Source organism: Megalobrama amblycephala, linkage group LG2 (genome assembly GCF_018812025.1).
Source record: "Megalobrama amblycephala isolate DHTTF-2021 linkage group LG2, ASM1881202v1, whole genome shotgun sequence".
In the NCBI taxonomy this organism is placed as follows: domain Eukaryota; kingdom Metazoa; phylum Chordata; class Actinopteri; order Cypriniformes; family Xenocyprididae; genus Megalobrama; species Megalobrama amblycephala.
Window position 1 is genome coordinate 16,340,698 of NC_063045.1, and position 25,606 is coordinate 16,366,303.

General features: G+C 38.0%; 2 protein-coding genes across 7 annotated transcripts in view; both read right to left on the bottom strand.

The window, feature by feature from the left end:
* cdc34a (cell division cycle 34 homolog (S. cerevisiae) a) lies at nt 1-13,063 on the bottom strand. The gene is made up of 5 exons (XM_048183089.1): nt 12,471-13,063; nt 4,058-4,144; nt 1,956-2,053; nt 1,611-1,745; nt 1-1,490 (listed from the first exon to the last, which is right to left on the bottom strand). The coding sequence occupies exons 1-5, from the start codon at nt 12,654-12,656 to the stop codon at nt 1,271-1,273; spliced, it is 726 nt and encodes a 241-aa protein (XP_048039046.1). The 5' UTR covers nt 12,657-13,063; the 3' UTR covers nt 1-1,270.
* A 1,039-nt stretch (nt 13,064-14,102) lies between these two features.
* The window catches only part of ap3d1 (adaptor related protein complex 3 subunit delta 1), a 41,325-nt gene continuing 29,821 nt past the window's right edge, over nt 14,103-25,606 (bottom strand). For 2 of the 6 annotated variants that reach the window (XM_048183090.1, XM_048183092.1), the window contains 13 exons: nt 25,068-25,230; nt 24,813-24,944; nt 22,073-22,126; nt 21,293-21,394; nt 20,749-20,907; nt 20,566-20,613; nt 20,358-20,378; nt 18,730-18,919; nt 18,569-18,657; nt 18,390-18,475; nt 16,793-16,914; nt 16,625-16,704; nt 14,103-16,438 (listed from right to left, as the gene is read on the bottom strand). In XM_048183090.1, coding sequence (XP_048039047.1) covers nt 16,343-16,438; nt 16,625-16,704; nt 16,793-16,914; nt 18,390-18,475; nt 18,569-18,657; nt 18,730-18,919; nt 20,358-20,378; nt 20,566-20,613; nt 20,749-20,907; nt 21,293-21,394; nt 22,073-22,126; nt 24,813-24,944; nt 25,068-25,230 — 1,342 coding nt within the window. In that variant the 3' untranslated portion in view covers nt 14,103-16,342. The remainder of the gene's footprint in view (nt 16,439-16,624; nt 16,705-16,792; nt 16,915-18,389; nt 18,476-18,568; nt 18,658-18,729; nt 18,920-20,357; nt 20,379-20,565; nt 20,614-20,748; nt 20,908-21,292; nt 21,395-22,072; nt 22,127-24,812; nt 24,945-25,067; nt 25,231-25,606) is intronic. The other 4 variants (XM_048183094.1, XM_048183095.1, XM_048183091.1 and 1 more) reach the window with 2 other exon arrangements.

A 25,606-nucleotide genomic window follows, 5' to 3' on the forward strand; every position in this document is an offset into this window, starting at 1 on the left:
TTACTTAATTTTGTGCTCCTTTAATTTGAATGCAGAAACATTAAACCAAGCGCCCATCACTTTGAAAAAGAAATTTCAGGTAGATACACAGCACAACCTATTATCTATAGTTAGGATAGGCTGATAAATGTAACAATTGCATAACAATAAGCAGCCTGCTACTGCCCTCTAGTGGCAAAATTGGTACAGTGGCACCATATACAGATGCTCTTATGTTTTCATTACATAATTGGATTTTATTATTTGCTTATTCATCAACAATTGAAGTACAGGATTTTAATAAAGACCTTTATTCAGACTTTAAATAGATTTACAAAGCATACGAAAAAAAAAAAAAAAAAAAAAAAAATACAAACAAGAAGGGAAAGTTACCTAAAATACCCCTCTGTGCATATGAATCTGCTGAATGGGTTAAAGAGTCTGTTGGGGGTCAAAAGGTGAGCCACAAACACACCAATGTCTCGTGTCCATTTCCTGAGGAGGATTTTAGGTTCCAAATAAAGATTCACCACAAAGCTTTAAAATGAATAAGGATATACAGAATAACAAAACTAAAATACCCTCAAATGTCAAAGAGTAGCTAAATATAGCAAAGATTCAAACTCAAGAGTCAAACTACCCCATTAAATCAAAACAGAACACAAATGAAGACAGGTTTGTTTGTGGGTAAAATTAAACATTAAAGTCCAAAAGGAAAACAAAGTTTAGAATGGTGTGAACTGTATGCGATGCACCAATTAATCAAACGCCTTGCCGAGATCTTCTTCTGGAGAACATTTATCTGAGAAGCTTGTTCAGTCCTTGGCTACAGAAGCAGAATTTGATGCATTGTGGTGTAAGAAAGAGAAGTAGCCCTGAGAATGTGTATTAGCTACTTTCCCCCCACCCAAGACGCCAATACTGTTAAATGACAGAAATTGAAAACCTGAGATCAGGTGCCTTTGAAAGGCAAGTTGTTTATCGAGGATCAAATAAACATGAGCTGGACTGTTTTGCACTGATTGGTTGAACCCAACCTGCCCCCCAAAAAACAGACTAAACAAAATGTAAGAAATAAAAAACAAACCCTCAAAGCGTCTGGGTTTAGAGTTGACTGCAACTGTTAGTTGCCGTTCTAACAGAAGTACAAAAACAGTTCATCGGCATCAATAACCTCTGCGCAAACCATCTCTTGCCCTTTGTGACGTATTCCATTTTGACTTGATTTAAAAGCTATGAAACCAAATGGGAAACCGGAAGTGAAGAGTTCGGAAAGCTTGGGAGCTGGTCGTCAAGAGTCCTCCGTCCCAGAGTCGTCTTCATCATAGCAACAGTCCGCAGCTTCTTCATCATCATCGTCTAAATCCTCATCATCGTAGTAGTCATCGTAGAATAAGGTAGTGCCCTCGTCGGCAGCTGGGGCGCGGGTACGGACGCAGTATTCCGCCAGTGTGGTGGGTACTTTGACTCCGTCCCGCTCTGCTTCGGCTTTGGTGGCTAAAACCTGTTTCCTGTGAACCAGGACCAAACCATGCAGTTGAGTGCAACTCGCAAAATACAGTTTTATGCATGTTAATTATGCAAATACCGTCTAAACATGACTGCAAAATGAGTGAAAGGGTTTCTCAAACCTGATGATCTCTGCATACTCGCGGTCTTTCCCCTTACTGTCCCTCCATTTACGGTACATGACAGAGGCATCCACGTTGGCTGGCGAGAAGGTGTTGGGCTCATTCAGCAGCGAGATAACGCTCAATAAGATCGTTCTGAAAGGAAAGCAGATATCAGCTGATTAAATGAAACCAATTACGACCGTTTGGCTTAATTATTGATTGAGGTGAACTGAGACGAAGAGGCATTGCACAAACAATCACAACATTTAGACAGACTTTTGATTAAGAATTCATAGAAGATAAGTCTAAATTTAGTTGAGTTTTGTAAAAAAAGAAAAAAAGAACACGGAGAGTATGCTGTACCTCACATTCTGTGTTGGGTTCCACCTCTCTGAAGGCAGTTCACCACTCTGGGGATCGTCCACTGGTGGGTGCAGTATGGAAATACATACGTCGCCATTCTGAAATAATGTTAAAGGGACTGTCAATACATGTGCAAAATTTAAGTATTCAAAATCTATCAAAAAAAAAAAAAAAAAAAAAAAAAAAAAATAATTTTACACACACACTTTCCCCACCAATGTTAAAATAAATAAACAGCCAGCCACTGCCAACATTTTTGGTAATTTTCAAAAAAAAACAACAACATGGCCCCATATTCAAATATGCAATGTATCAAAATAAAGAACAATAAAGAACAAAACCTCTGAAAACTTAAAAAAAACAAAAAACAAATAAAGAACAAAGCCTCTGAAATAAATAAAGAACAAAGCCTCTGAAATAAATAAAGAACAAAGCCTCTGAAAACTAACTGAATTTGGCTTTTAAATATTTTCTTAATTTTTGGGTAACACTTTACAATAAGGTTCATTAGTTAAACATTAGTTAATGTATTAACTTACATGAACTAACCATGAGCAGTACATTTGTTACTGTATTTACTAATCTTCGTTAACGTTAGTTTATGAAAATACAATTGTTTATTTTTCATGTTAGTTCACAGTGCATTAACTAATGTTAACAACATTTTAATATATTAGTAAATGTTGAAATTAACATTAACAAAGATTAATAAATGCTGTATAAGTGCAGTTCATTATTAGTTCATGTTAACTAATGTAGTTAACTAATGTTAATTAATGAACCTTATTGTAAAGGGTTACCAATTTTTGCAGTTCTAAAGTCTTAAAGGTCCCGTTTTTCGTGGTTTTTTGAAGCTTTGATTGTGTTTATAGTGTGCAATATAACATGTGTTCATGTTTCGCGTGTAAAAAAAAAAAACAGTATTTTTCACATAATTTACTTATCTGTATACCGCTGTTTCCACTGTCATAAAAACGGGCTGATGACTTCCTTGTTCTATGAAGTCCCTCCTTCAGAAATACATAACGAGTTCTGATTGTGCCAGCGGTTCCTGTGTTGTGATTCGACAGCAGCTTAGCGCTCCTTGCCCGGAAAGGTCACGCCTCTTACCATAACGTGGAGATGCACGCGCTCAGTGTTATTGTAAACATGTCTTTAATTTTACCCTATCAATTTGAGCTGGAATCAGACCCGGTGATTGGACTGCGGGATGAAAATAACAGCGTTTCGACGACATGGCGACAAACACACTCTACAAACGCAACTCTTGTGTATTCCTGTGGACGGAGGTTAGTCAAAAAACTGTTTTAGTGACGTCATTAAAGAAGGAAGTAGAGGGATGTAGTCCAAACTGGCCGTTCGATGTAGGCGACTTCTGTTAAATAAAATATCTCGCTTGGCATTGAACTTTGAGCTTTAAAATTTTACAGATTTTATTTATACTCTAACAACAACATTACACACTAACTAAAGTTTGAAACATGGGATCACGAAGAACGGGACCTTTAAAAATCACAAGTTAATAAAATTATATTACCAGCATTAAAAAAAGTGAATTGAAAATATATTTACATTTATCATCATATTACACTGATTTTTATTGAAAAGATGCTTTGAAGCAATTTTTATTGTATTAAGCACCATATAAGCAAACTTAATGATTAGTGTGACCTAGAAATAGTTTACATTATAACCCGTCTTTGTTTTAATATTTTCATAAATAAAAAAAAACAAAAAATTTTTAAAAACTTAAAAATATACATTTAGATTTAAAACACCAGATTATTAGTTTGGACGTTATATTATATATATATTATATATTTTAGTATAGTTGTATATATATCCATATTCAAAACATATTGCATTCAATTTAGTACATTCACTTTTTAAAAGGAAAAAAAAAAAAAAAAAAAAAAAAAAAAAGGTAAAATTAGGTAAATTCCTACATTAATTTATTTTAAATAAAAAAAAAGGTAACATTGATAACGAATAAGTATTATTATTATTATTATTATATTTTGTGTTTAATTAAATGAATTGAATTCATATAAATAGCTTTCATGCTGAATTCATGCTGTTTTATTGGGTTAGTGTTGGCTAACCTCATAGATGTTGGGATGCCACATCTTGGTGAGGAATCTGAAGGCAGGAGGTGAGTACGGGTAGTCGATGGGGAATTTGATGCGTGCCTGGAAGAAATAACACATTTATTAGGGAATGGATGTAATGGCACATTGTCTCCCAACAATACGTGATGAAATACTGAGCTCGCTCAATGGAGCAATGTAACACCAACACCCAAGATCTCTACGGGTACTGTACAGCTTTGTCATTTTACTGTTAAATACACCCCCATGACACATTTAATGATCTCTTCATTGGCTGAGTGGTAAAAAATGCTTGGGTATATTACAAAAATATCTCATGCCCCAACCACACATTGCTTTCAAAATCAAGCAGTACTCTTGGTATGTTTTCCATTTGAGAATATCTGATTTAGCTGAAAGCCTGTTACAAGTTAAGCTACCATCTGCAATGCAGCCCAACAGCATATAAACTGATTTGTGGCGGAGGCTGATAATCCGTCCTTTATTTGGACTGAAGACTCCAAGCATTTCATTGCGCTGTAGAAATACACACATCCTCAACATGTATAAATCCTATCAGTTAAAAGCGTGAGCTCTACTGTAGGATTCATGTGGGTGTTAGCAGGCAGAGCTGACGAGACGAGTATCCAGATTGTATGTACCATCTACTAGTACACTTTTCATAGTTAGAGTTCCCCTAGAGCAGGACATTCATAAACCCTGTAACTATTACACCATTTAGGTTTTTTACACTTGACCACATGAGCGCCTTGGAATATTTTGTTGTTCCATCTCTCACGTATCCAATGAGCACCAGTGGCTTTGTGTTTATACCCCTGTAGCATATCCAGTTGCCTTGTTTTGGAAGAATTTGAGGCATTATTTTATTATGAAAAAAGTAAACTCAATCTCAAAAACACACTGTAGATCCATCATGAACCCCTGGGGGGGTTTGTAAACTCCTTAACTAGAAGAAACCTTGTGAAAGTGGAAAAAGAGCTTTGTGAAAGGGGGAGGGGAAAAAAAACCCCACACAATTACCCACCAGTTCATGGACCATCATTCCAACTGTGGGGTTGGCGGCGCCATATTAATGGTTGTAGCAAGGTCTGAACTTGTTCAGATTTTGAATTCAGTGATACAATTACACACTGGATCTGTGACATTCATGTATGTCATGTATTCATGTATATCTGAGCATAAAGAAGCCCTCTATACACATACACGCAGATCCTTCACAATCTGTAGCAAACTGAGTCTGGTGCCTACAGTGGGTGGTGGGCACACACGCATACGTACCACTCCACAACCCCCACAGCACACATTTGCTGATTTGGCATGGTCAGCTGGTGTGTGCTTCAAAGGACCAGCTCTCGGAGGGGAGACCGGGGGGTTGGGAGAACCAACAACAAACACACACACACACACACACACACACAGAGGCACCTGTACATATCAAGTGATACTCGAATCCTGAAACCCAAGTAGTGCAGGGCAACTTTCAAGCAAGCAAGCCTATTAAACCTCAAGTAGGGATCCGTGTAAGAAGGCAACAGTATTACGTTTCGCCAGAGGCAGCTTACAGGAGTCCTTCGCTGCTGCACATGACCCGACACACAAGAGCTCTTGTGACAGCCGGTGTGCCGAGCGTCTCTCTTTAGCTACATTATCTAACAACTAGATGAGTGGATTTAAACTTAAGGCACAGGGATGTGGAAAACTACAGATTTTTGCTTACTAGTCGGTACAGCCCTGTATAATTAGACTGGTTTAGGGCCGAGTATGATTTGTAAGGTCATATTTTTAGGATCACTGGTTGTGCAACATCAGCAGTCTATCAGACTGTATGATATACATCATAGCTAGGACTTTGGTACCAATCAACGTGTTGAAAGCTCAGAAAACCACTGCGAAGCAAATTTTTCTGATGCTGCCAGAACTTTGTTGCAAAGGCAATTAATCGGCCATCACTGAACGTCACACTAGCTGACCAAAGGTTGCCAATTTGTGCCTAAAAGGGAAGATTTTTAACAGTGTTTTTCATTCAGTTGTCGAAATCAGCTTCTGTAATTTGTCTGATTAATATACATTGATGTACGCTGACAAAAATAAACGAATACAGTACAAAGGGTGTACAAAGACACCATAAGAGGTCTAATACCAAAGGTGTGTGTCCACCAATGCGTTTTTCCAGCAGCTAGCATACTTTTCCAATTGTTTTCTATGGGAGTGCCGGGGTTTTTAAACACCAGGAGCATAATGAGCTGGCTAAAAACACTTTGGTGGACACACGGCCAAAGAGTTGCACAACGTATGCATTTGAAAACATGAGGTCGGAGGAGACACTGTTCACAAAATTCAAGCAAAGAGCTACGAATTTTTTTGACGTTTAAAAATCATCATAAACTGTGTAAACACCATAACCATATAAGCATCAATTATCTCTATGCACTTTGTTCCCTAACCACAGCAAGAACAAAAACTAAGAGTCTACACAGCGAGTAAGTGTCTAAGGATACAATTACACAACAAAGATGTACTAAAAACCGTAACGTTTTTTTTCCCTTTACGTTTTTGCGTACAGACGACAATGTTGTAAAAACGATCCCAGTTCACACGAAAACCACTAAAATTGTATTGTATTTTTCATGCCAGGCCAGTAGTTGGTGATGTCACTTTGTAAAGAAACACCACGCACCTATAGACTGAACACGTACTAAGCAAGCGCATGACGACACCGTTTTCACAATTTCGCATTTTTGTAATTTACTTGGAGATAACAGTATCGTTTTCAAAAACTTGCACTTTGAAACCCATTTTCAAACGTTTGCATTTTCAAAATTGCCAAAACTCATAAAAAGCTTAATGTTTTTAGTTGAAAATGGTGTGTAAATGGCCCCTCAATTTATCTCCCAAATTTAAAATATTCCAAATTCAACAAAGAAGTGGTTGTTTGCATTAAATGATTCCTTATTGGTTGGTCCAACTGAATACCTACTGGCAGAATGAGTGTCATGCGATGCATCACTGCTCATTGTTTTTGGAACAGCTGATTCAGCAGATGTAAAACTTTGTGAACAAGCCAAGTACAGCATTTGGTTTACATGAGAAAATCGTTCTGCAATACACTCATTTCTGCGTTATGCATTAGATTTGATTGAAGTGAAACGCAAATGACAATGTGGGCCTCTTGGAATAAAAAAAAAAAAAAAAAAAAAAAATTGCTTGAAAAATCCCTGTCTTGGAGCGCAACCTAAAAATAAATCTCTCTCCTACAATCCCATTTGAGAGGAAATGAGAATCCCATGGATATTGGGCTGGTAGAGGAAATAAACCAGGTCACTGCTGCTCTCCTTGAACAAACTGTCCTGTTCTCCAACACCTTCGTAACTCCTCATTTTCCAATGCCTGATCTCACTCCCTCCTTCCCAGCTGAAACATTAGAGAGGACAGGGAAATTGTGTCCTTGAGGGGAAAGGAATAGATAGTCCCTGAGGGCCATAGGTAGGAAGTTGTTTTTTTAATTCCCACCGCTGCTTCACTTGACACCAAACGCTAGTTTAGAATGAACTGGGGTCCACTCGATGCAGGTAATTAGCCTAATTAGAGGGCCATAAAGTTCTCCGTGAACAACTAGAGCACCTGTTGACTGGATTGATCTATCAGATCCATTTGTGTGTAGTCTTGTATTTGTGTCCATCAGATCCACTGCGTAGTCTTGAATTTCGGTACAATATACTCATGGAGCCACATTGAGATCCCCATATCTCTGGAATTGAACCATATAGAGCCTTAAAAATGAAGCTACACAAAGAAAGGTTTGCTAAGAACCAAAATCTAAAAGGATATTGAGATGCAGGCATGCAAACTTTGGGTAAAAAGCATGAAAATTGCTTTTCCCCAATTTTGAAATGCCACTGTTGGCATATAATGTAACAAGGATTGCTTAAAGGGTTAGTTCACCCAAAAATTAAGCTTCATGAAGCAGTGTTTTGAAATCGCCAATCACTAGATATTGTTGAATAAAGTCATAATTTTGTTTTTTGGTGCAAAAAAAGTATTCTCGTTGCTTCATAACATTAAGGTTAAACCACTGTTGAACTTCACATGAACGGCTTTAAATGCGTCTTTAGTAGCTTTCTGGGCATCTGAAAGTGTTAATTATCTTGTGGCAATGGAAGCCTCACTGAGCCATTGGATTTTATCAAAAATATCTTTTTAATATATATATATTTTTTTAATTCGTGTTCTGAAGATGAACGAAGGTCTTATGGGTGTGGAACAACATGAGGATGAGTAATTAATGACAGAATTTTTATTTTTGGGTGAACTAACCCTTTAAGTCAACAGAATAGACCTACCTATCTGTGTGTAAAGATAAAATGATGATGCCGTCTTTCTAAAGTCATTTTCTCAGAGCTTTAATTCAGCTCCAAATCTCAGGAGAAAATTGTCATTCTGACCCCCCTTCATAAAATAGTGGATTACTCTGTAAATAAGCATCCATTGCATTTAATATTTCATGACTATTAATGTTTGTCTTTCTTCAGGGAGAAAAAAAAAAATAAAAAAATAAAAAAAAAAAATCTAATTTTGGCTGGAGAAGTTTCCAAAATATGGTTGATTCGACACAGAATGACCCTATATAGCACTATAATATACATTAGTTTATTTATATACAAACATAGGTATATAGTATTTAACATATTATATGAAGTGTACAAAAACCTTCATTCACTATTTAGGTAAAAATTTGCAAAAACAAGACAAATCCGATCTGACCATTCAGCAGCACACATACAGACATCTTGAAAGAGTTAAATTGAGTTATTATTATGGGCTGACTCACTCCAAACACCTTCCAGGCACAAAATGAAGCTAGAACAGGCACAGTTAGAGTGTCAGCCTCTCATTTCTGTGACACTCCGTCAGGCTGGCGAGGGGAGCGAGTAACATGACTCGAGCTGCTAGGCTGAGTCAAGCACGACCAAGCCCAGCTCACATCACCTGCCAAAGGGCCTGGGCGTGTGCATGCTTCAGTGGAGCTACGAGGTGCTCAGGAGCGAACCCTGCTACCTGTCAGCGAAGCACCACGTGTAAGAACTTGAATCCTCTCCTCATGAGAACTTAATGACTGCCAAACCTCTCTTAGCTGGAAAATTGAAGCTAGATACAGAATGACGCTAGGGGTGGGTGGCATGACCAAAATCTGATGAACACGATATAAGTAATTTTATATTACAGGAACAATTTATCTTCTGGTGAAAAATTACATTTTTGGCAGAAATTTAAAAAAAAAATTTTTTCTTATATATTCTTATAAACAGATTGTTCTGATTCAATTTTGATCGAATGAACAGCCGCTGTAAATTGAATACAAAATGCACACCTGTGATGGTATATTTTATGGTAATATCATGTCAAGTTTTTAAAGGTCCCGTTCTTCGTGATCCCATGTTTCAAACTTTAGTTAGTGTGTAATGTTGTTGTTAGAGTATAAATAAAATCTGTAAAATGTTAAAGCTCAAAGTTCAATGCCAAGCGAGATATTTTATTTAACAGAAGTCGCCTACATCGAACGGCCAGTTTGGACTACATCCCTCTACTTCCTTCTTTAATGACGTCACTAAAACAGTTTTTTGACTAACCTCCGCCCACAGGAATACACAAGAGTTGCGTTTGTAGAGTGTGTTTGTCGCCATGTCGTCGAAACGCTGTTATTTTCATCCCGCAGTCCAATCACTGGGTCTGATTCCAGCTCAAATTGATAGGGTAAAATTAAAGACATGTTTACAATAACACTGAGCGCGTGCATCTCCACGTTATGGTAAGAGGCGTGACCTTTCCGGGCAAGATGCGCTAAACTGCTGTCGAATCACAACACAGGAACCGCTGGCACAATCAGAACTCGTTACGTATTTCTGAAGGAGGGACTTCATAGAACAAAGAAGTCATCAGCCCGTTTTTATGACAGTGGAAACAGCGGTATACAGATAAGTAAATTATGTGAAAAATACTGTGTTTTTTTACACGCGAAACATGAACACGTTATATTGCACACTATAAACACAATCAAAGCTTCAAAAAAACCACGAAAAACGGGACCTTTAAAATAACAAACTACACTATTTGACTGATAATTAGTTTTAAACAACTATTTATTTGACATGTGTGTCTATTGTCACGATTAGACAGACAGACCGACCACCATATTGGTATCAGCCCATATATGTTAATTTTTAATGTTATCGGCATGATAACCGATATTAAATCCGATAAATAATAGATTTTTCCAGTGGCGTAGCGTACGGGCACGCACTGCGGGGGGGGGGGGGGGGCCCCGCGATAACCTGGATTGATCATGTATTGACAATAGCCGATATTAGAGATATTGTCAAAAGCATCAAATATTGGCAATATTAAGAGGATTTGGCATTTCCAATTAATGTTACGTTCTTCTAGTCTATTATTATTACTATTAGGTTAGACTTCTTTTATTATTAAATTAATATTATAATAAATTTGGCCCGCAATAATTTCATAGCGCATCACTGCACTGACGTGCTGTGAGGATAATAAAAGTTTAGGCTATTAGCTCCTCTTTTTAAATGTTTTAAAACATTTTTTAGGTCTATTATACAATGAATTATAGGCCTATAATTAAAATTATTAAGAGTGTATAATATTTCCTAACACTGCAGTCATCAATGAAAATTAAGCACAGCTTTACTTCAAGCACAGACTTTAAAAAGAACAACCTGTTAACACGAAATACTATTAATCTCATTTGTTTCACTAGCCGAGGTTTTTGTGTGATATCCATTTGCTCCCCTTCTTGTTTTAAAACGGAAAGATTTCCAATATTATATATAAAGTTATAATGATATAATATAACATCATTATAATTACATGCTTGGGACATGGCTTTTAATGGGGAGACTTTTTTGTTTTTGTAATCAGGCTTTCAAATATTATATAAGAATTTGGATTTAGATTTATCGGCCAATATATCGGTTATTGGCTTTCAAATATAAAGAATTATCACTATCTATATCCCTACAATTTTGTTGTGAACAATCATAATATATAAAAAAAAAAAACAGCATAAAGGGCTATTTCAACAAAGGAAAACAAATGCAGAAGGGAAACCTGTATGTTTCTTATGGGGTAGTAGTGAGCAGGAAGTCATGGTTACTCATCTCTTCCTGTTGGAAGAGACGCTGTGTAGGTCCCCGGCTGACCTGCTTCCTTCCTCCTCACCAACAAACAGACACCGTTTTCCACATCAATGCAGGGAAACAACAGGACTGAACGTTCACAGCTATGCATCGCCTCTAAAGTTTAGACAAGAAAATGAGACTAAACTGGCATAACAAATGTGTTTCTGGTTCAACCCAGGCTGTAGCAAATGTGCTCAGCAGGTCACTTGCTAATGGCATGACTGTGTGTGTGGAGGTTGGTTGGCCAGCATGTAAGCCAACAACACAGGGATATCTATGAAGCCGGGCTAAATATAACTCTACCATTGTTGTAGTCTGCCAAAGTGACTTTGCCTGGACACGGCACAAGATATCTAGCAGGTTCAAGTATTTCAGGTTGATGCGTTGGATTATTTGTTTCTTCAGAAAAAGTGCAGCTTGATCACATAAGGATTTCAAAACAAAAAGCTTGGCAAATAATTTGATTTATGGACTCACATGTGTCATGACAAGGCCATTGACAGATGGAGCAATAATATGACGGATATTTTCCTGTTGACGATGTTCAACATGTAGAACAAGTGAAACAGCTCCAAATATGAAGTCAAATATTTTGTCATTTAGGATGATAGGTTCGCTCTGAAAAAGATGTGTCACTGTCCATTTTGAGGAAACGTTCTTGTGGTTTATTATCTTTGAAAAATCGCATACTTTGAACTTTTAACAACTAAATCACATTGAGAGAACTTCACAACATTCCGTCACTGTTCCATAGAGCTGTGAGTAAAATGATGCTAATACTAAAGAATAATGAGGAACAATAGAGCAAATGTTGGACGAATGGAACGTTGGCGTTTAAAAAACTAGTAGAACACTACAGTAAAAATGAACACACTATTACCACCCACATGTCGTTCCAAATCGTTCTTTCTTCCGCGGAAAACAGAAGGACACAGGCAGAATTTTAGTGACAGCATCAGTCACATATTTTCAATTCATTTTGTGTCCCACAGAAGAAAGTAAGTCAAACAGGTTTGTATTACAACACTACATCAATTCTTTAACACAGAATGACGCAAATTAACTTTTACAACGTTTACATCAGAAGTCATAAACAATGGTAATAAAACAAAGAGTCGACGTTTATACATCATGAAGAATAATTACTCATATATAAATACAACTCTTATCAATTAACAAAAGATAAGACACAGTCAGCCGCCACTCACCTTAAAATAACCCCCCTCATAGTGCGTGTTAGGGGGTCCGAAAATCGCGACTTCCCAGTTGTACAAGTCCGACTCGTCGACTAAAGTTATTTTGAAGCCTTCAACCGGCTCGTCCTGGAGACTTTTCAGCTCCAGCATTAAAGCCTTTTGGGAACTCGCAACATGGTGGTGTCCATGCTGAGCCATATTCCAAAAACAAACGAACGATCAGGCATCCAAAATAACCCCGCAAACAAGTTCAAACCGTCCGTTTCACAACGCGCAGTAGCCGAACACGCTGAATTCGAGCGAACAAACCAGAGATAAATCACTCGATGACAATCTTCGCTTAGCGAGTACCAGCCCCGGTGGATTTGCTGTTCGCGTCGGGCATTTGAAGTCCCACGTTAAGCACCTGGCGTCGATATTAAACGTGTTAAATTAATCAAGCGTTCCGCTAGTAAACAAACATGCAATACGGGGCAGCTTGTTCGAGGAGTCTCGCTCCCTCCCCCCGCGTCACGCTAGACACAGTGCCAGCAGCTGTACAGCACGTCCCTCCTAATACGCCTCCTGCAGCCAATGGAGGGCACGAGCAGCTAAACCCTGCGAGTCAAACACAGCGGAAGAGAAGATTTGAACAATTACTTCATTATCACTAGTATATGGCAAATATTAACAATTTTTTTTAATCCCAAAACTATATGGGGTAACTTGTCACAATGTTACTTCCTTTTGACAGCCTTTTTTTATTTTATTTAATTCCATTGGTAACAACTGTGAACATCTTTCTTTCTTTCTATCTATCCATCCATCTCTCTCTCATCCATCCATCCATCCATCCATCCACCTATCTATCTATCTATCTCTATCTATACATCTCTCCATCTATCTATCCATCTATCTCTCCATCCATCTATCCGTCTATCTATCTCTCCATCTATCATCCATCCATTCACCCATCTCTCCATCCATCCATCTATCCGTCTCTCTATCCATCTATCTGTCTCTCCATCTATCTATCTGTTTATCTATCTCTCCATCTATCATCCATCCATTCACCCATCTATCCATCCATCTATCTCTCCATCCATCTGTCTCTCCATCTATCTGTTTATCTCTCTCTCCATCCATCCATCCATCCATCCATCCGTCTATCTATCCATCCATCCATCCATCCCTCTCTCCATCCATCCATCTCTCCACCCATCCATCTATCAGTTTCTCCGTCTCTCTATCTATCGCTCGCCAAAGTATACTATATAATTTGGACTCGCACTATAAGAACCAGATATTGCATAAAATGAGCTGATTAATCCAGTAAAACAGGTTATATATTTAAATGAATAAGGTCAAAATGTTAGCTAGATAAAACAGGACTAATTTGCTTAAACTAATTTGCTCTTAGCAATATGCATGTTTGCATGCATACATATTTTAATGTTGTTCAGATGCTAAATATTAAAACTCAAGGAAGGAAATTAAAAAAGGATGTTCACACACAATTAGAAACAGGAAACATCTGTAGTTGTTCAAACAGAGGCAAACATTTGTTCTACATGTACATGTATGAATTTATTGGTACACACATTAAACTATAGCATTCTTCTCAAGCTCTTGGGTGGACCTCTCAAGAATGTTGCTTGCACATTATTGGTCATTCTTTTAGCTCATTTATTCATCTTAAAACATTATATTACATCATACAGTCGGAAAATACATATGAAGGAGTTGGACAGTACCTTCAAACGAAGAGCAATGAGAGTATATTTAATGAAAAGCCAAATCCAGCAATATCTGCACTATAACTTGCCAGAGGGAAAACCTTATTAGATTAGCTGGGCCACTTCACTTGAATCACATTTAACGGCTAAGTATTCATATCTATATGAACCCCCCAAACCCCCTCTATTGAGATATATAATATATATAATAATAATTTAATGCAAAATGCAATTTTTAAAAACATTCCAAGACATTTTTTGAAGTTTATGTACTCATAACAAATAAAAATACATTTTACCATCAAAAGGTGTAATATGGTGAAGCCAACTTTTACGTAAAAAAGGAAACTAGAAAATAATTGCGACAATCAAGGAATGACAGGGCATTTTTCTATGCAAGTGTTCATGTATTAGTCGAAACAAAACAAAAAAGTAGGCGAACGTTTACATTCCTACCCATGCAAGTTATACATTTCAATGTGACTTGTAGCACAAAATTCAGACTTGTTAATTAATAAAGTCGCTTTCATCCACATCAGATGATTCTGTCTTTACACGACCTGGAAACCACTAGAGATGCCGTTTTCCGTAAACTTTCAATTCAAGTCACTTCTTGTTGATGAACTCACTCGTACGTTGGAAAACACTTGCAAGGTACCCTCAGGATAACGTTTCGTGAGCAGATAACCACTACTTTGGTTGCGTCCTTACAACCGAGCGCTACAGCGTGCTGGATCAGACAGTTAAACACAGGAATTACTTACAGCATGAATTAGTCAGTACAAGTTCATTAGTGTGGAAAAAAAGGCCTTTTTAACAGCATATTTAAAAAAAAAAAAAATCTGCAAATGTACAAGACGGCAGTTCAAAGAGCTGAAAAACACATGTAGAAGCATGAGTTTGGATGATGTCGAAGCCACAGAGGCATTTGATAGACGTGATAGACCAAGGAAGTGCACATTTAAGTTTTAGGCTCCCTTATATACTTGAAACAAGTTTTAGAAACACAAGGGATGACTTTGATGTAATACTGTCCAGAAACATGAGATATTTTTAATGTGTTAAATGGCATGTTTAAGGAATATAGTTTAGTGCATACTTCAGTTCGTAACAAACAAAAAAACAATAGTACATATACACAATCTTACAATGGAAGTCAATGGGGCAAGTGTAGTTTTAGTTGCCCTATATACTTTCATTGTTAAATCATGTATATTGTGTACGCTTGACCCATTGAGTATGTAACTGCATTTTTGGTGTTTTTTCACAAACTGAAGTACAAATCAAAATTATTCTGAGGTAAACAAGCAACCTGGAGATTTCATCCTGATGGAGATCATTAACCGCAACATAAAAGTACAAGAATTACTATATCGGATTTGAGAGTTGAGTGAAAATTGTTCATTTTGCCACATTTATTAACCGCCATTATCCTGAGCAAAGGTTTGTTAGTGTGCAGTTTTGTTAATTAAATGCTCTTGTAGTTAACCGTCAACATTAGGACACAATTAGCAGTAGGCCATCACATGATTTCACTAATATCACATGGGATCGCAAGTATAAACATGGTCTAGAATGCAACCCTGTGTACCTGTAAGTCCTAACGAAATGCGCAACTGCACTTGAGAGGCTCGGAGTGACATTAGTGCTCAGAGGCAGTTGTGGGTAGGGTGTTTCTAGTCTTAAACCAGTCCTGCAAGGGCTAGCCTTCGAAAAGAGCAACACAAACCTGGTAAGAAACAGACACGCTGATGTTTAATGCAGAGAAAGGCGCTGATGGAGTTCAGGACAGAAAAACAAACTCAACAAACAACACAACGCAAAGCATTTAAAAAAAAAAGAAAAGCACACAACTCAAGCATCGACAATGAAAAAATCCAGTTCTCAATCAAGATGAATGTCATGGACCGTTAAGACAATGGAAAGAGTGTCAGAGAGACGAAGGATGCAGGATGAAGTGTGAGATCAGATGCACGTCAGACACAGTCGAGGAAGGGAAACAAAGGCAAGAGATGGGCTTGAAATTTGTGGTCTAAAAAGAAGAACAGAGAACGATCCAATAAATACAAAGGTTCAGAGGGGGGGGGGGGGGACACGAGTCTCAGAGCAGGGTATATGATTCTGAGCGTGTGGGGGTTCGGGGGGTTTCTGGGCGGTGAGGGGTCACAATCAGCACTTCGAGAAGGTCTGCTTGATTTCGTCCAGAACATTCCCCAGCAGCGATGGCTCGTCGCACTTGGCGTCGATGGAGACGGTCTGATCGGACTGGAAGAGAGAGAGAAAGAGATGAGAGGTTAGCATGAACAAAGGTGCAGATGCGTCTAGCAAATTTAGGGCTGATAACGGAGCCATCTTCTTCATGTACTAAAAGAAAGGTTTTGTGGAATTAGAATCATTACGATTCAATTCCTTGGGATCTGTATTCGAAAGATTCATCTGAGGCGCACTCACGGTTTTGACCAGCAAACAGACGTGGTGACCCTGGATCGACCTGCTGTACATGGAGGCGCAGGAGTCAATCCTCTCCACAACTGTAAAAACAGGAAATAAGAGAACAAAAGATTTAAGGGTTGTTACATTTTAAAACGTATTACAGGCGTCTTTGTGAAGTCAGCGCACCAGAGAAGTGATGGTGGAAGCAGATCCTGGCCAGCAGGTGGTGGAAGGGCATGTTGACCCCCTCTAGCCGTAGAGAGCTGCCCTTCAGGTCGCCCGACTCCAGCAGCTTAGCGTACGCGTCACTGACAACACAAGATACAAATGTTCAGCTACATGAAATCACTCAGTACAGTATGATTACTTTTATTTAGTTTTAACCAATTAACTATTTTATTTCTCTCTCTCTCTCTCTCTCTCTCTCTCTCTCTCTCTCTCTCTCTCTCTCTCTCTCTCAGAGAAGAGAATAAAATAAAGTGGAGTATATATACACAGAGCACTATAAATAGTGTTATATATAGTGCTCTATACACTCAGCAGCCACTCTATTAAGTACACTTGTTCAACTGCTTTCCCCATCCAATCTTTTTTTTTTTCCTCATCTCAAGAAATATCTGCGTACACAAAATCACTGAAACCAACTCAAAATGATGTAGTATACATGCCAGACCAGTATGTGGCGCTGTAATTCTGCCACAGAGAAACACTAAAAACAGAGAATAAGACTTGGAGCATGCGCATAAATGTTGTGCGCTGTATACAAACTTTATTAAAGCTTAGAAATAACGCTTTATTTTAGTAAAGCTAATAGGCTTGGTAGCTTCTGCGGCACGAACACAAGCATGATGTAGTCCGTTATTATTGTTGTTTGTTGCTGTTATGTGACATAGCGGTGTCTGACTAGAATTGAGACGTGATACAGATTGGCTGTACACACGAATAAGCAAAGGTGTTGTTTTCAGATTTATCAACTCTGGGACCCAGTTAAAAAAAAAAAAAAAAAAAAAAAAAAAAAAAAAAGACGCCCAAAATGCCGAATCCGTCTAGACAAAACACCTAAACGATACAAAATTTTTGCGTATACAGCTAAACGCGTTTCCGTGTGCATTCCAAGGCAGGAAGGCATCAAGGCACGTCCGAATCCAATGTTAGCTTTACTTCCTGTCTATAATGAGTAAAATAATGAGTCTGCGTTCTGACGTAGAACCTGGAAGCGTTGAATGTAAACATCGTATGAGAATGACACAGGAGAAGATATTATTGAATAAATTTATTAATTTTGTTTTGCTTTTGCGCACAAAAAGTATTCTCATCACTTCATAAAATTAAGGTTGAACCACTGCAGTCACGTCGACTGTTTTAACAATGTCTTTAGTACCTTTGTGGACCTTGAAAGTGGTGGTTAAATTGCTGTCTATGGACGAGTCATAGAGCTCTTGGATTTCATCAAAAATATATTAATTTGTGTTCCAAAGATGAACGAAGGTCTTACGGGTTTGGAATGACATGAGGGTGAGTAATTAATGACAGAAATTTCATTTTTGGGTGAACTAACCCTTTAAGTCAGTTCTGAAGGCAAAAGGGGAATCCAACCTGGTACTAGCAAGGTCTACCTAATAAAGTGGCTGGTGAGTGTGAGTGTGTGGGTATAAATTACATAAAACAGTGTACGTATATCTATGCATTTAAATATAGATAGATAGCTAAAAGTAAAAGTGTATATGTAAACACATATACATATACTAATTGTGTCCTATATATATATATATATATCCCTCACCTGTAGCAGGGAGTGGTGATCAGGTATGACGTGCATGTAAAGTGCAGTTTGAAGTCCAGTTTCTCATGAGTGGAGGATTCTTCAGACTACACCAGAAAACAATCAATACACACATGAACAATATTAAAACTAACACTACAACTGTTTGGAAACATTTTCGTGTGTGTATGGGAGTTTACCTTAACTATAAAGGTGAGCGTTCCCTTTAGTTTCTGAGGCATGACGATACTCTGCACCGAGAACACGAAGCGGGCCTCGTTTGAAACCCCTGGAAAAAGACCAAATACATGAGTAAAATCTACCTAGTCAATGGCACTTTCATGAGTATCGCTATTCTGACCTGGTGGCAGTTGGAAGGGGACGGTGAGGCCATCGTGAGGTCCGGCTCCCTCCGGCCGCTGCAGTTTGGAGTTGAGGGAATCCAGCACATTGAACTCCATTGACTTGAGGAAGCTGTCGCTCTTGTTCTCAAAGATGACCGACACCACAACTTTGCTCTCATCCTGATGGTTGCCCTGGATATCATACACCTTGAAAAAAGCGAAGATTTATCGTAGGAAACAATAAAAGAGGCCAAAACATGCAGATCATGCCAACACACGCAACACTTCGATCTCAGCGGTTAAATAAGCCCAGAAGAAACGGAGGAGTGTAACAAGCCCAAAAATCTGATCAAAAGAGTTAAATGTCTTAGGTATCATCACCTAAAACAAGGGAACATTTAACAACTGATGCTTCAAGTCAGAGCTCAAAAGGCGACTGCACGGTCTTACAGCACTCAACAGACTTTAGTTACAGTAGACGCCATATTTAATTTGACAAAAGAAAACAAGGCTGTGAGGGATGCAGTTTGTTCAATATATTGTGTACACATACACTGCCCTCCAAAGGTTTGGAAACGCCCAAGAAAAGTGGGGTTGGCGTGAATCCTTTTTAATTTCTGATAATTTTGCACTGATAAGGGACAACACAAAATATGAAAACAAGTTTTATTACATAAACAGTTTATACATAGAAAAAACTTAGCAGCTATCTGACCTAAACTGGGTTCTAATTGGTTCATTGTATTCTAAACTTAATTGACCCTTCGCCGGGAGTTTGATTGACAAGCGATCTAACCAATCAGAACGCCGAATCCGCCATTTTGTCCGACAAAGCAGTCAGTAGTTAGAAGATTAACCTCGGTGGAGTTAAACTTGAAAAAATTGTGTGTATTGACGTCTTTCCGCGTTTGAAACATTCATTCTCATGTTCATTCGATGCTATAAATGGACTAGTAGGAAGAGATGATCGGTTTACGAGCCTCTTGAGCTGATGCGCTACAGCAATCTGTCACTACTATGGTCACGACACATTAAAGAGCCACAAAACAGTTTTTATTGTTTGAATTTCTTAAAAAACTACACAGCTTGAAAGCTGGGACTTTGTTTAATATCATAAGTAACCTGCTCTGTCTTGTCTATCAAGCTATTAAGGTGTGCTGACTCAAAAATCTTTTACAAACCTGGGCCAAGTTTAAACCAGTAACCAGGCATCAAAATGAAAATTATTATTGCTGGTCTTCAATGATAATGTCAAGTTACTTTAATGTATTTGCACCAAAAACTTATAAGGATTTATGCTGATATCGTCCAAAACCACACTTTGCCAGGGGTGTTTCAAAAATTTGATGGCAGTGTATATTTTATTTTACTTGAGTTGTGAGCTTGCAATTGAAATAACGACACAATATATTTCTATCTCTATAGTGTGTGCATGTATGTAAATATATACATATATATCTTATAAAAATCTTTAATTTATTAAAAAATTTATAACTTTCCTAATATATATATGTATGTGAGTGTTCACAAATATCGGTGCGACTGACCTCTTAACCTTGTTTTTTTGCATATGGTGTCTATTGTGCCTAAAGCCTATGTCACAGCAAGTTAGTAGCAGTAACTGTAGTTCTGTTGCTATGGTTACCTGATCAGCATCTTCCTTCATCTTAAAACACAGATACAGAGACACATGGAACAATACATCACTCATAGTCTAGAAACCAGCATCACTTAAAGCAATGAGTCAGCGAAAACGGCAGCCGTGTCTCGTGATCATAAGATCTCAATTACTGGTTGAGCTTCATGCCAGTGTAGGGCACAAATGGATTGAGTCATCTTCAAATCACACTCACCATCTTGATGTAGGAGTTCTCGGCCAGCAGAGAGTAGTTGGACATGGGCTGAAATGAGATGGAGGTTGGATAAGTACAAGATAAAGTGTTTTTACATATGAATGAATGATGCATAGCATGATTACATAGCATTTAATGACACAGATTGGGCTTCTGTGATTGGCTGGCTGGACAAATACTGACCGGCAGAGGCTCCTCGTCCTCAACAGTACCATTCTGCACCGAATCCTCCCCGCCGCCGTCACTGTGATGGTGATGGTGGTGGTGGTGTCGCTTCTTCTTTTTCTTCTCCTTCTCCTCCTTTTCTTTCTTCTGCTTCTTCTTCTTGTGTTTAGATGATTTCTAAACAGGAAACCAATAGATAGTTGGCTTAATCTTGTTTCAGTAAAGCATCGTTGTTATCCAGGTGACGCCTCATGCTACCAGTAGTGACACTGACCCTAGCCAAATGCAAAACTAGTGAAAAACAGTCAGAACAGATGAGCAGGGAAAAAATGTCAGAGGCCTCCACTTGTAAAACTATTTCTGTTTTGGGGGTCGTCTCATTGTTGCCCATCTAGTGCACGTGTTGTTAATTTCATTAACACCAAAGCAGCTGAAACTGATTAACAACCCCCACTGATACTTAACTGACCAGGAGTTTAACTGACTTGATGCTATTCTCTGATTAAAAATTATTCCTTTATTTTTTTTGAGCAGTATATAAAAACAGTTGTGCAAGACCCACCGTGTCCTCCGGTTCTGTGTCTTTAGGTTCATCGGGCTCAGATTCCGCGGCGGCCACAGGGCTTGTGTCGACAGCAGCAGCAGACGAGGGTGCCGTCACCTCCTGTAAACAAACATTCATTAAAAAACATGATGTTCCTGCTTTCAAAAAGACTGAAGAATGATCATTTACACTACGAAGCATGCAGAATTAACAATATCATGATTAAGAAGGGGAAAAAAAGTTGATTTGATGATGTTGGATCGTCACAGTGGGAGAAAATGGTGAAAAAGTGGTGAACCTGCAGTGAGAAAGTGATGTTTTTGTTTTTGAAGTTAACGCTCTGTTTGCATTGGTACCGAACTATAATGTTTGTGCGGGTAAAAAATTAAGTACATCAAGTCCATTCTGTCTCACATTCTGCCTACATTTTGTTCATGGGGCAAATACATGCGCATGTGAGCTGTTTGACTGGAACCGCAAGAACTGTCAAGAGTCCTGACTGTTTATGATTATAAAGACACGATCATACAGGAGAAGTTTCACACACCAGTCGTTTACACCTTTACACGTGCACACATGCATCCCAAACTACAACAAGTATAGGCAAACAGACAAAAATGTGCGAGACCTGTGAAAAGCAGCGAAGAGAGACACAGGAGAGACAGAGACTGGCACGTCAAGAACCGAGAGAGAGAACGGAGGGAAAATACAAAACAGACGCTCATTAACAAAGACAGACCGACAGCAGTATGACCCGAGGGGGAGGAGAGGGAGAGGAGAGAGCATGAGGGACCGGACCTGGGCGGCGGGGGGAACAGGAGCGCTAGAGAGCCAGAAATCCAGATCCGAGGCCTAGAACAGAAAAGGCAGGGTGGGGAAAATGAGTCCAATCCTGTTTGACTCAAACAGAACCCCAAACAAATGCTCTGACCACCTCAGAAAACAAAAAATAAGCATATATTCCATAACCATGTTTGATATGGACACTTCAATATTTATGTTCACTTCACATAAACTCTTGTTTTAAGCAAATGTAGACATTTTTCATTTTGGTTAACACTGCAACCTCTTTTGATAGTAATTTTTCAAATTCATCTCAAACTCACGAGTTACTGATTTGAATTGGTTGAACAAATAATAATTAAAAAACTACACACTAAAAACAAAATAAAAGAACAAAAAAAAAAAAAGATACAAAGAAAAAACAAAGCTACAACTGAAAAACTATGCTAAAATTAAAATAAGTGCACAAACAGATATTTTCTTCTTAAAAAATACATTAAATCATATTTTAATTGTATTTCCAGTGTATTTTAACTCCTTTAAAAGGTGCAGTATGTAAGAATTCTGTCCGCTAGAGGTCGCTAGAGGCCTATTAAAAACAAATGTGTAGCTTGATGACGCCAAGTTCGAGCGCGGAATCTTGGAACATGTGGTCTCCACCACCACGGACTGTGCAAAAGAATCGGGATAGGACTCGGAAAGAAATCATGTTCATGGATGTGATTATTAACTTTACTGTAGTATGAAGCAGAGCAGGACCGAGTATTGAGTATCGCCGGCGCTGCTTCCGCTTTTCCGGTCATGAGTATGAGGTAACGCAGCTCTGTTTATCATATTAGATACATTTGAGTGTGTTGAAAATGATGTTATAACGTTACTCTGTGCGTTCGTTCAACGGCTGCTGCGAGACACTGTTGCACACTGCAGTAAGATTTTAGAATATCATATTAAATGCTGGATGGCTTGTGTTGATAAATGGCATGCAATTAATTTTAAAATGTATTGTATGATGGAGAAAATGCTGTATTACTGTTACTAAAAATAAAGCTGCATCTGATTATGCTATGTTAGCTACTTGACAAAATAGTGTTTTTCTCTGAGGCATGGTAAAGCATTGTACTTGCAAAAAATCAAGAAAATTAGATTTAAACAATAAGACTAAACGTGTTGAGCTATATAACAACAATTAGTTTTCTGTCTATAAATATATCAAAACAGTTGTTTCCTTGTCTATTAAAAAAAATTTAATATATTAAAGTGTCTTTGGTGTTTCCATGGTTTCTACAAAATAAAACCGGAAACCGGGGGTAACGCGGGTACGACGCAACTGACAGGCGACTTCTCACACGTCCCGGAGCCTTGGTTAAAACTGCAATTTTCTCACGATTTACAAATAGTTGGAAACATTTGAGATATTGTAAGTACTCAAGTGAACAAATATATATAACACTGGCCTAGTGGTTTTTGGATACTTTACTGCAAAAATATTACATATTGCACCTTTAAGCTCATGAATTTATTTTATTTAGCATTAATTCATTAGTTGATGTTATTATTATTACTATTATTAACTATTTGTAAACAGACTATTGTTGTATTAGACTTGTAATTGTTATACAAATTAAAAAAAAAAAAAAAAAAAAATCCCCCCAAAATTGTACCAACATACAGATATGACATTTTACCAAAAAACAAAACATAAAAATATATATATTTTTTAGTTTGGGTCTTTAAACATTTTCAGCTTTGGACTACAGTTAAAGGGATAGTTCACCCAAAAATGAAAATTTGATGTTTATCTGCTTACCCCCAGTGTATCCAAGATGTAGGTGACTTTGTTTCTTCAGTAGAACACAAATGATGATTTTTAACTCCAACCGTTGCCGTCTGTCAGCCATATAATGTGGGTCAATGGGAACTTATTTTATAAGAGTAAATAAAACTTGCTTAGACAAATCCAAATTAAACCCTGCGGCTCGTGACGACACATTGATGTCCTAAGACACGAAACGATCGGTTTGTGTGAGAAACCGAACAGTATTTATATCATTTTTTACCTCTAAAACACCACTATGTCCAACTGCGTTCAGCATTCGCTTAGTGAGGTCTGATCGCGCTCTGACAACGGCAGTGATGTCTCGCGCATATACTTCAATGAGTGCTAGACATCACTTTCTCACACAAACCGATCGTTTCGTGTCTTAGGACATCAATGTGTCATCACGAGCCGCAGGGTTTAATTTGGATTTGTCTAAGCAAGTTTCATTTACTCTAATAAAAGAAGTTCCCATTGACCCACATTATATGACTGACAGATGCCAACAGTTGGATGCACTTAGCAGATAAACATCAAAATTTCATTTTTGGGTGAACTATCCCTTTAAATAACAACATGTATGGGTAAATAGAACAATATATCACAACATTTTAGTTGAGAATTCCTGCATGCTCTCATGTGTTTGTGCTGAAATGGATTAGTTGATATAAATAAGCGTAATGGAATGAATTAACAATAACAATTAATTGTCCAGTAATCATTAACACACATTTAACATTTTTTCATGCTTTCTTTCTGTTTAACTGTTGACTTAAACTTTATATAGAAACGATGAGACTTGTGGCAGCCCAAAGATTCAACCCAAAGTAACAGAATATTTCAAAGCTGTATAAATAAAGCAAATGCTGAAGATTAGTGATGTGGAGGGTATAAGACAAGCTTTTGTATCATAATGCTTTACTATCAGAGCAATCATACTTCAGTAGATGTGGGTGGAGCTGCCATCTCTTTGCTGTCCTCTGATTGGATGGCCTCTTCTGGCTGGGACTCCATAGGCTCCTCCTCCACTTCTTTGTGTTTCTTCTTTTTCTTCTTTTCCTCTTTGCTCCTCTACAACACATCAGCATCATCATAATATGAATATTTATGAAGCGTGAATACTCAAAGTAATGCAATACAACAGCACTCGCTCATATCGCTTAAATGCAGATATCTGCGTTTATATTATCTCACCTTCCTGTCCTTCTCCTTGTCTTTCTTCTTCTCTTTCTTCTCCTTACTGCTCTTCTTCTTGGACTCCTGTGGGATGCTCTCGTTGTCTCGGTCCTCAGCAGGGCTCTTCAGCACCTCTGGACGGTGGGTCCTCACGGGAAGCTTCTCGCTGTCTGCAAGCGGCCTGGAAAGGATAAGAGAAAAAGAGATTAGATGGACAGAAAGAAAAGGAGACGGTGAGTGAGAGGGGACAGTCACACGGAAGCTAGGAAAGATTTCAGCTTGTACAGTATATGGGTCAAAAGTCTAAAGGCCTGTTCGCAACAAATCTGATGTGACAAAGTGCCACAAAAAAAAAGTATAACTAACAACTTTTGCTGCACCAAAACAACTCACACCATTTTTCTTACAACAATAAGTGTTGAGAATTGGTTTAATGAAAAAAAAAAACCCAAAACAGAAAAAAAAAAAAAAAAGGAACTGAATGATTTTAATTTGTTGAATGTCTGCATTTCTATGCCAATATGAACAAAACATGGTTTTTAGTGTGCAAAGGCAAA